General features: G+C 33.3%; 1 protein-coding gene across 1 annotated transcript; it reads left to right on the top strand.

Annotated features, from left to right (window-relative positions):
• Positions 1 to 250: 250 nt before the first annotated feature.
• On the top strand, positions 251 to 1,979 carry LOC126707260 (gallate 1-beta-glucosyltransferase). The gene has a single exon (XM_050406850.1). It carries the CDS (start codon positions 413 to 415, stop codon positions 1,943 to 1,945), a length of 1,533 nt encoding a protein of 510 aa, XP_050262807.1. The 5' UTR covers positions 251 to 412; the 3' UTR covers positions 1,946 to 1,979.
• Positions 1,980 to 12,084: the final 10,105 nt, after the last annotated feature.

The raw sequence follows: 12,084 nt of genomic DNA, 5'->3' as shown, positions 1-12,084 counted from the left end.
GGATCTGTTGCTTTTTCGGCGTAACATGTTATTATATTGAACTAAATTTTTTTCATTTCCGTAAAGTAAGAAAGTTATGTACGTAGGTTTAACATCATTGCTGACTAGGAAGACTTATCATCCATATAAGATTATAGTGCAAAATCTCGGACTCTACCTTACCACATTGTCAGTTTTGATTTTGCCTCTCTAACCAAACTTTCACGTTTGATGTAATTAATTTAGCTACCTAACGGTCATATTGCTCTCCTCCAATTCCAAATGTGAGACATTCCTCCTCGGTATATATTACCGTTCTTACTCGCAAATACTCACAATTCAATTCCACACGATCACAAACTTCCTTGTAAGAATCAACCTCAAGCTTATCCTTCTATCTCTTCCTCTCTACCTAGCTTAACGAGAAGAATCAATGGGATCCGAAGCTCTAGTTCATGTTTTCCTTGTCTCTTTCCCAGGCCAAGGCCATGTTAACCCTCTACTCAGGCTTGGCAAGCGCCTTGCTGCAAAGGGTTTGCTTGTAACTTTCTCCACCCCCGAAAGCATTGGCAAACAGATGAGAAAAGCCAGCAACATCACCGACGAGCCTGCCCCGGTCGGTGAAGGCTTCATCCGCTTTGAATTCTTCGAAGACGGTTGGGACGAGGATGAGCCAAGGCGCCAAGACTTGGATCAATACTTGCCTCAACTGGAGCTCATTGGCAAAGATATCATCCCTAAGATGATCAGGAAAAACGCTGAAATGGGACGCCCTGTCTCGTGCCTAATCAACAACCCTTTTATCCCTTGGGTTTCTGATGTTGCTGAGAGTCTTGGCCTTCCTTCAGCTATGCTTTGGGTCCAATCTTGCGCTTGCTTCTGCGCCTATTACCACTACTACCACGGTTTAGTTCCTTTCCCTTCTGAAGCTGAACCCTTTATTGATATCCAATTGCCATGTATGCCACTTTTGAAGTACGATGAAACTCCAAGCTTCTTGTACCCCACCACTCCTTACCCCTTTTTGAGGAGGGCTATTTTGGGACAATACGGGAACTTGGACAAGCCCTTTTGCATTTTGATGGACACGTTTCAAGAGCTCGAGCAAGATGTCATCGAGTTCATGTCCAAGATTTGCCCAATCAAAACCGTCGGTCCACTTTTCAAGAACCCAAAAGCACCAAACAGCGTCCGTGGTGACTTCATGAAGGCTGATGATTGTTTGGAGTGGCTTGACTCAAAGCCACCCCAATCTGTTGTGTACATCTCATTTGGAAGTGTGGTGTACTTGACACAGGAGCAAGTCGACGAGATTGCTTATGGGCTATTGCAATCTGGGGTGTCCTTTTTGTGGGTTATGAAGCCACCTCACAAGGATGCTGGCTTAGAACTCCTTGTTCTTCCAGATGGGTTTCTCGAGAAAGCTGGGGACAATGGCAGGGTGGTCCAATGGAGCCCACAAGAGCAAGTGTTGGCACACCCATCAGTTGCTTGCTTTGTGACACACTGTGGTTGGAACTCAACCATGGAGTCACTCACTTCAGGCATGCCTGTAGTGGCTTTCCCACAATGGGGTGACCAAGTCACAGACGCTGTGTACTTAGTTGATGTGTTCAAAACCGGAGTGAGAATGTGCCGTGGTGAAGCCGAGAACAGAGTGATCACTAGGGATGAAGTTGAAAAATGCTTGTTGGAAGCTACTGTTGGGCCTAAGGCAGTGGAGATGAAGCAAAACGCTTTGAAGTGGAAGGCTGCGGCGGAGGCGGCGTTTTCAGAAGGTGGCTCCTCCGATCGGAACATACAAGCCTTTGTGGACGAGGTGAGAGCAAGAAGTGTGGCTATTACTGGTAAGTCAACAGCAAATGGGGTTGCTTTGGATTTGGCAGAGAAGTCAGCAGAAATCAATGGAAAGGTAGATTTGGTTGAAACAAAGACAAATGGAAAGGTAGAATTGGTGGAGGCCTAGTCAAAATGAATAATGACATTAGAAAAAAAAAGAATTAATGAAGGAGAATGAGGATCAAGAGTTGAGGTACAACATCTGATGATGGATGGGTACGTGTTAGGTAATGAAGGGAAGGTGGACCAAATTTCGTGTGAAATAACGGGGATACCTTAACGTGTATCCGTATTCGCTATCTTCTTTTTAATTTTGTTTACTTTATTTTATTTTGCTCTGCCACATAAATTGGCGCCTTAGACCGGGCGCTATGCTTGTCATGTTTTTGTTTGTTTATTTTTAGCATATATATATATATGTAACTTGTCTTATAATTTTTATGTTAATCCTAATGAGTCCTTTCATAATTATTATTATGCTGTGTTAGAGATGAATTGCTTATATAAATAACTAGTTGACCCTAGAAAAAGACATCTAAATTAGCTTAAGGCCTTTTGCCAATCCTGTCAAGTCACGTTGTTAACCGTCTAGAAGATATCTAAATTCATAAAAAAAAATTAAAAATTAAAAAATCCAACTAAGTTGGTGTTGCTCAATTTCATTTTTTAATAAATACCATAAAAAAAATTAATATGGTGATCGCTTCGTGATTATTCTTCTTTATAACCCAGTCAAGACGGCAAGTAATTTTGGATGTAGACAGTGTTTAACTTTTAAATTTTTTAATTAACGATAAGAAACTTTCATAATTGAGCTAACTTTAGTTAATAATTTTTTTAAATGATAAATCACATTAATACTCTTTTTTTGAGAATGGATCACATTAATACTTGATGTATATGTTTGCCATTAAATTATAAGCTAGCATCTTTACTTTTAGTTTTTATGTATACCTTTTTTAAAAACCTCAAGTTTTGTTGTTTTTTATAATTTTTTCAAAATATGAATATACATTAGCATATTTTTAACAAAAAATTAAATAAGTTGTTCCTTAACGAAGACGGTGTTATAATTCGCTCAACAACACCAATCCTGAATCTCATATCATAACTACAAACTTAATTTTTTGAGCAAGATTTAGGTACAGTACTTAAGTGTTGTTTTTTAGGTTTCCTTTTTAAAATTTTAACATGTAAATTTTTTTTCATAGAATAAAAGTGCATTTTTTAATTAAGTAGTTATACAGTTAAATTTTAAGATGAGAACCAAAATTACTGTAACTTTATTTTGTCCTAATTTTTTATTCCCACCCTCCAGGCTCCAGCTATGATGCTAGCTAAGATGAAGATTGACGAGTGAGCATGTCTAGCATCTAGTCAAGTTTGACTCCTTGGTTGCTTTTTTCTTTTTTTCTTTTTTTTTTTTTTCTTTTTTTTTTTTTTGTTACGCTCAATTTGTTTAACCAGAATGGCAGTTTCTTTTTACCTTTACCTTTCTGGAGGCCTGGACACTTTTTTTTTTTTTTTTTTTTTTTCAATTTTTTGAAAGAGGATAAGTTTCCAACAATCACACTTTACACCTGGACTAGATTGTAGATAAGTAAGATCGAACCAAACATAAAGTGATTAAACTTTGTTTATATGTGATGGGTTGGAATTATATTTGGTATAACTCAAAAAAATATGACACCATTTAATAATTTATTATTGAATTCATATTTTAAAAATCTTATTGTGGGATTACTTATTCTATATGTTCTTAATATACATGTCAATTTTAATTCAAATCAAATGTTATTTATTATTCAATTCATAAATTCATCTTTTATGCATTACTTTAATCTACAAAAACTTAAATTTAACCAATTGATTGATAACATGACTATTGATCTTTGATTACTTTTGCAAATATGGAGAATATATGAAGATAATGTAATCCAACAGTAGATTTATTAAAATTTGCATTCAATAAAGATATATTAAGTGGCGTAATATTACTTAAAGTTATACCAGGTGTAACATTTTATATAAATATATATATATATATATATTTCTACCTTTCTTAATGCATATTAACCACCAATATCTACACTAAGAATTTAATAATCATATATTTACATTTCAAAAGAAAAATTTTTGTCAAAAAAAAAAACACATTTTTAAAATTTTAATTTTAAGTTGCATAGTTATAAGATGTACTATCTTTAGTGTTTATGAATATCCAAAGCCAGCTCGACCTTGTTAAAGCTTGGTATAATTAATCAGAATCTGAATTTGAATTATCAAAATTTTGGTTTCGTTAAATTGATGAACAACCATCTCTAAGTTGCTTTATTTTTAACAATCACGGGCAACACAACTGTCTTATCTAACTTATAGCATTGCTCTATCAAATTTCCACCCTTATCTATTATATCTATCAAGATGATAAGGTTGGAAATTATCAACTTAATAATAGCCACAAATAAGAGGTGACATCAGAGGTGGCAACAAATGTGATTAGTGGGGTTTAACCACCAAATATTTGAATTATCTCTTTATAATTGATAACATATTAGTTTATAAGCTCAATAATCAATATAGTAAAACTTGTAATATTCGTAGTACTACTCTTTTTTTAATAATCATATATGTTAATTGGAAAGAGAGATTAATCAATTTTCTCAATTCAAATATATTTATATACATATATAATTCTTATTATTCAATATTAATACTGTGACCAGAGACGGAGCCAGGACTTGAGGTTAGAGGGGGCGGTTTTACTGTTCATTACGTGCAGCGACTCTAGCCTCTGGCTCTGTTGCTTAACAGCTAATAGTTTTTTTTTTTTTTTATGTTTTTTATGTGTGCATCTAGGTATGAACAAAATTTTTTGGTTTAAAATTTTTTAAAGGGCCAGGTTGTTTGTTTTTGGTAAAATTGGTTAATTGAACTTAATTGTTTTTAGCTATATTATTGGTAATTTTTGTTGTTGGGTAATTTTTTGGACTTGTTTATTTTGTTTTAGATCTTAGATCTAGCCTTTAAAAGGAGGAAATGCTAAAGTTGCAAACTTTTTTACAAATTATTAATGTGATGAGTGGTTATTAGTAAATAAAAATGTGATGTAAGTGATGGGCCCAGATGCAAACCAATAAGAATTTACTACCTCAACAATTTGTAAAAATATTGTAAAAAAGTTTGTAACTATAGTAGTATTCTTAAAAGAATCAATGATATTGTAAAAGGGGGCAAAGTGCAATTTTATAGAACAAAATTGATAAAATTGGTACCTATATATATTAATATTAAAAAAATTAGGGGGGCCTTTGCCCCCCCCCCCCCCCCCCTTGTCCAAGTCTCCCTCCGTCCCTGTCTGTGACCCTCAAACGAAAGTATAGGGGAAAATTAAAAAATAAAATAAAATAAAAACTATTTTACATTTATACCAAAGTGAAGCATATAATTTTAATCTTGTCAATTTAAACCTTAGATTTTCATTTCTATCACAATCTAAACTCTTCATCCATCTCCGTTACATTAAGCTCTGATAGAACAAATTCTAAAACCTTTACACACCTAAAATAGCAGTCTTATCACTTATATCCATAAGTGATTTACAAAAAAAATTAAAAATAAATAAAAATAAAAAATAAAAAGAAGAAGAAGAAAGCACATAAGGGAATGAAACTTGAAAAATATTTAATAGATTCCGGGTGTCAATAGGTAGTAATGTGTTCCTCTCTCTCTCTCTCATATGTGATGAAGAAATGTTGTGCATTGAGGTGGTAAGTAATAAAATAGATAAAAGGGTTTAGATTATCAAGTAAATAAATATTTAAAGTATAATTGGTACAATTAAAAATACATATGAGCTAAATTGGATACGTAAGTAAAATAGGAAGATTATTATTATTTTTTAAATTTCCCTAAAAGATTGTTAGGTACGTTCCTAATTAAAAGGAAATATTAATGTTTGTCTAAGACAACTCCATCATTATCAGAAGTTAATAAATAACTGGCCTCATGTTGTAGGTTATTGATTTCGAAAGTTAGATAATTGGCAATATGACCTAAATCATTGTCAGACAGTGCCATTTGCGTTTACAATCAAATAAAGCATTCTGGATTTCAAATCGAAGCTCCTTTCTATTAACATTTTTTAATATTATTTGTGGCTATTATATTAATTTGATAATTTCCAACCTTATCATCTTGGGTCTGCACCTATGACCTAACAATCATAACTACCTCAAAAACCTGTGCTCATGCATTTTAATTAACAAAAACTACAAAACATTGGTGCTTACTGCTTGCTCCCAAGTCCCAAATATGGGCCTCTTAAATGTGTGCGATTAGACTTTTTTATTATTATTATTTATATTTTATTTAGTGTTATTATTTTCCATTAATAAGAATGTGTAATGAGGCGTTTTTTTTTTTTTTTTTTTTTTTGTTTTTGTTTTTGTTTTAGTGTTATAACTTTTCATTCATAACAAAATTTTTTAATTCATTCCACAATGTTGGGAAGGGGAAAAGAGGAACAAATGAAAGGAGAAGTTTTATTTTTTTGGGTAAAATACTATTTTGGTTCAAAAACTTTACCAAAAGTTTGTTTTTCATCTCAAAACTTTAAGAAGTTCATTTTTCATCCCTAAACTATTGAAAATGTTTTATTTATGTACTTAAACTTTACTAAAAGTTTGTTTTTCTTCCCTAAACTATTGAAAAGATTCTATTTTCATCCTTATTTTTGTCTCTATATTATTCAAAAAACTTTTTACAAAGTTTAGGGATTGAAAAAAAAAAAAAAAAAACTTTTTAAAGTTTAGGAACGAAAAAAAAAATTCAATAAAATTTAGAAACCAAAATAGTATTTTACCCTTTTTTTTAGAAAGTTGCAATTGGTTTTTACGCGAATTTTTTATTTTTTATTTTTGATGTGAAGAGGGATATTTTTTTTTCTTTTTTTAATTATACTAGTCGTTAACCCGTGCTATGCACGGGAACTTACCTATTTGTGAGATTGACTAAAATAATTTTGTAAAATCTTAAATTGATTAAGAAACTGCACCATTGCATGATTTGCTCTTGCATGACTTCAATTTGTGTTACAATTTGATGAAGAAGCCATTGCTTGAATGTGCAATTGCTTACAAAAAATTTGTTAAACAGTTTCAGATACTGCAAAAAAATAACTCAAATTGAGTTTAAGTTGAACTTGCTAGAGAGACAGAGTTTCACTCCTTGTTAAGTTTAGATTAAACAAAAATAATTTTGTTTAAAAAAATGATAATGATGAGTTTGAGTTTAAGATAGACTTGTTAGAGAGATAGAGTTTTACTCATTGTTAAGTTTGGACTAAACAAAAATAATTTTATTTAAAAAATTGATAATGATGAGTTTGAGTTTAAGATGGACTTGTTAGAGAGATAGTGTTTTACTCCTTGTTAAATTTGGATTAAACAAAAATAATTTTGTTTTAAAAAAATTATTTTATTTAAATAAAATGATAATTTTATTTAAATATTATGTTGACGTAGAAAATTGTGAGAGCTTTAGAGGCTTCGGTAAAGTTTCACTCTTTGTTAAATTTAGATTAAACAAAAAAAAATTTGTTAAAAAAAAATTTATAATGAAGAGTTTGAATTTAAGAAGGACCTGTTAGAGAGATAGAGTTTTACTCCTTGTTAAATTTGGACTAAACAAAAATAATTTTATTTAAAAAAATTGATAATGATAATTTTGAGTTTAAGATGGACTTGTTAGAGAGATAAAGTTTTACTCCATGTTAAGTTTGGACTAAACAAAAATAATTTTATTTAAATAAAATGATAATTTTATTTAAATATTGTGCTGACGTGGAAAATTGTGAGAGTTTCAGAGGTTTCGATTATATATATATATATATATTTAAATTAGTTAGCAACATCATAGTTAGAAATAAGTCAAATAACCACTGGACATCATTGAAACCATAACAATTCTAAACCAATCAATTAAATAGCTATACAAATTCATTAAGGAAAAAAAACCAGTGGGGCCCAATAGTTTAGGGGCCCGGCTCGCTCGCTTATGGGGAGTCCACAGGCCCCAAACTAAAGGAGGTCAGGGCCCAAGTCCAAAAATAGGAAGCCCATAGTGACCTGAAGGTACAGCCGAGGACAGCTTAGTCCTCGGCAGACCCAAAATCTCCCGGGTTAGAGTGGAATACAAGCTAACTTGAGAGATCAGAAAATATCTTGGGGCAGTTGTCCTTAATACCCTTCACTGATATGACACTGCACCCAACAGAGCCGGATTTTTAGGCTTTATTGATCATCTCCAACAAATTCGGGATTAGATTGATGGGACAGATATCTGTCCTGGAAAGATCGACCCTACACGTGGACGAGGGACAACAAACGTAGGCTAGTATAAAAGGAAAGGTAAACTAATAAGGAAGGGGGATCCCCATCTCACTTCCGGAGAAAAACTTGAGGAGGGAGAATGCCCGGAGAATATATGCGCATCACCCCGAAAAACCCACCGTCGAGTAATCGGAGAGAACACTAGTGCTCCTCGGACATGATCCGAGGAGCCAAATCTCTCGAGATACAAAGGTGTAAGGCCTAAATATCCAAACTAAAGCCTTTTCTTGTCTCGGTTCATCTAAAGCCCGGCCTGAACTAGCTCCCTGTGACCCAACGATGGCCTTTCAAGCCCACTCTCTACAAATGTTATTGTAAGGGATTTTCTGTAGGCGAGCCCAGCATTGTTGTTGGGCCGCTAGAGATTCGTGTCCCTACAAAACCATATACAAATTGTGAGCAAAAAAAGAAAAGATGAATCAAAGAGCACTAATTAAGCAACTTCTCAAATTCCATCTCTAACTCTTTGTTTAATAATTAACAGCAGCTAAATTTTAGAAAACTAAAAATCAGAACCTAGAGTAGAATCACTCACTCACCAAAATCAAAAGCAAAATTCATTACTCAATCTGTGTGGAGTGTGATCAGTGTACTAATTTTTACATGGGTACATGATTCAAAGATACAATTTCTCTGTTTATACAGAAATGCATAATGTGCTATTTGAATTTGCTTACTTATTTACTTGTAAGCTCTAGACGTTGTTAAGATAAATGCCTTTGATAATTGATCTACAGCTCACGTTGCCTCTACAGATCATGTTGCAAATCAAAATTCCAATTCAAATACTTCTACAACTTTCAAATAAACTTGCAGTGGATTTGGTTCCAACTATTGTATTTTATTTAAATTCAAATGTCTCATCATTATGTTTTATCCTTAGCTTATATCTAATAATCTAATAGTTTTCTTTTGTTTGTTTATATATAATTTCAATACAACTCATGGGTTGGTAATTTAGCCAACACCAATTATTTGGATTTTGATTCAACCAACTATTCTTTGAAAGTAGGAGTACAAATCATCTCCTTCGCCACTACCAGCCCAAATTTGGTTGGTTTTATTTTATTAATAGTCTCTTAGATGTTGAGTCACTCCACCATAATTTTGTGGTGCCTTGCTTGACATATGACCCCATATTCACGTATCCACAATTCTTTTCAATATACATTCAAAAACACTAATAACAGTAGCACTACCTATAAATCCATAATTTCCAATACCAAAAATCAAAAAAATCAAAAAAAAAAAAAAAACACACTTAACAACAGTAGCACTTCCAATACCAATTATATGCCAACAACACCAGTAAAAGAACTGATAAAAATTGGATACAGAGCATCTCACCTGTGTAAACTGGGGCTAGAGTTTGAAGCATTGGTAACTGCTGCTTGTTATGACAATGGAGATCTTGTGATGGCTTTGATGGGTAACGACAGATATGGCTCCGTCATGGGTGTCTGTCCTCTCTCTGTGCCTTTGAGTAGACTTTTGCGTTTGGAATGTATTTTTCAGAAACTATCAAGGATATAGAGAGAAGAAGAGCTTAGAGAGGTAGAGAGAATGGTTAGTTTTAGAGAGTCTGTCAGGTTATCATGATATGCTGCAGCAAGAGCTTGATCTTCAATAGTCAGCTTGGCATGCAACACCCTGCCTTTGGTCTCCGTATTTTTGTTAATTATGGCAGACGGTGGGAGAGTTAAAAGTGTAGTCGAATTCGTAGGGTTTTGTTTTTGAGTGAAATAGAGTTTTTATTTTTTAAATATTGTGCTGACGTGGAAAATTGTGAAAGTTTCAAAGGTTTCGGTTTTATATATATATATATATATATATATATATAAGGTGGGGTAGTTTTGGTTGTATACATGAGGTAATTAATGGGAAGTTTATTTATTTATTTATTTTTGTATCTATCTATTATCTAGTGGGAAGCTTTTACTTGGTTTTTTTTTTTTTTTTAAGTTTTGTTGATTTACTATTTTAACCTCATTTTTTTTTTTAAGAGTTCTGTTAATTAAATTAGATGAATTTTTTAAAGTAAAAAAAGTAACAACTAACTTTCCAAATTTTCTTAATATATAGAAATAATATCATATGTTTATAAGTATAGCTCAATTGATAAATTCTTTTATCATCTGATAAGAGATCTAAAACTACTTCCTTAAAAAGAAAAGAAAAGTATAAGTAGAGGATACTTTTCACACAACCGGGGGCCTATAAAAAATAAAATAAAAATAAATAAATCAATAAAACTAAGGCTTACAGATTTATGCCGGTAAATTCAAGTCTACAACCCGTGGAAATAGCCCATGTAAATTAGCTCATGAATTTGGTTGAATTTGGACCAAAAAGCCGAGCCCAAAAAATCATTAATTACGCCTAAGGAAACCGTAAGGCTAAGACAGCTAAAATGGCCAACATTGGGTCGATGTGGTCCACCATTAATCAACAAGTGATTATTGGGCAACGTGTATGGTTTTTTTTTCGTGGATCAAGCCCACATGTGCAAAGAATAACCCAAACAAAGGGTTAAATAGATGATGTGGATTGGAGGGTAATAGAATTATTTTGAATCAGTTTGGGCCTTGGGCTCATCAAAAATCTCTCTCCATTGGGCTTGGAGAACTTGTGAGACCAATTAGCCCATACTTGATGCAATGTGCACTACAGGATTGCTTACGAAAGAACCAAATATATGCAAAATTAAACACATTATTGTGAACAGAGCGGTTTTCTCCTTAAGAAAGGGGAGTATGCCTCAGCTGAGTGGATTGGGGCGGAGAAAAGATAGAGTCGCCACTTAGATTAGGTTTAGAAACCATAAATATAACGCCCTTATGTGGAAGCAATGTTATTGATTTTGTTTCGTTTCAGCCAGAACAGACAGAATTTCTCGTACCAGTATCCAAACCGAAATGGAAACTCCTTTTGTTCCACCTTGGATGACATTTTGGTCAATTCTAGGGTGTTTTGGGCATTTCGGCCGGAATGAATTTTGGCTTCCTTTTCTCCCTTCTAAACTTGACTACTTCATCTTCTTGCTGGTTTGAACTCAAAGCCATACTGTTTCTCCTTTAAGCTGCGTCTAAACTCTAAACTCAAAGCCACTATTTCTCCTTTAGCTTTATCCTTGTTTCTTTGAGCCACCACACTTCTTTGTTGTTGACATTTCCTTTGCTAGAGGCCAAAAACAAATGAAAAAATCAATTTTGTGTTGGTTGGAAAAGTCCAAAATTTAAAAAATATACTGGTTTCAAACCACATCTTATACACCGCATAACACATGTGATCGCAAAAATAAGGTACTGTGCAGTCATAGTTTTGACTAAACTCTAAACCATACCGCCAATGTGACCGCAAAAATGAGATGTAGTACAGTTATGGTTTTGGCTAAACCACAAAGCAAAGTGCAGTGCAAAAATGGCCCAAAACCGCACCGCACCGCACCGCAAACACCCCTACCCATCACTCTTACACATACAACACTAGTTAACAATACAAATTTTCCTGTTCCTCAAATTGTTATTAGGAGATTGTTGTTATCTTACAAAGCCATCTGCTACTGCTATTTTGAATGAGTTGCAATTGTTATCTGAAGGATGAATTTAAATAGAGCAATGAATGAAATTCAAGAGGAAAATACATTTTACCACCCTAAACTATGTATCAGAGTACACTTTACACTCTAAACTATCTGAATGCACACTTTGCACCCTAAACTATCATGCTTATTACACTCTGCATTTTGGTTATCACACTTTGCACTCCGGTGTTACTGTGGCTGTCATGTTTGACAGAATTATATTACATGTGACAAACACATGCTTCTTACTTAGGTGAAACAAACTTAAAAGAATGAAACACCCCTCTTCAA

Source organism: Quercus robur, chromosome 11 (assembly GCF_932294415.1).
Source record: "Quercus robur chromosome 11, dhQueRobu3.1, whole genome shotgun sequence".
In the NCBI taxonomy this organism is placed as follows: Eukaryota; Viridiplantae; Streptophyta; class Magnoliopsida; order Fagales; family Fagaceae; genus Quercus; species Quercus robur.
The sequence above is the reverse complement of the archived record's forward strand: the minus strand, read 5'-3'. Positions and strand labels throughout refer to the sequence as shown.

What these genes read in the sequence shown, in the direction of transcription:
- LOC126707260 (XM_050406850.1), top strand. Translation starts at nt 413, where the DNA reads ATGGGATCCGAAGCTCTAGTTCATGTTTTCCTTGTCTCTTTCCCAGGC.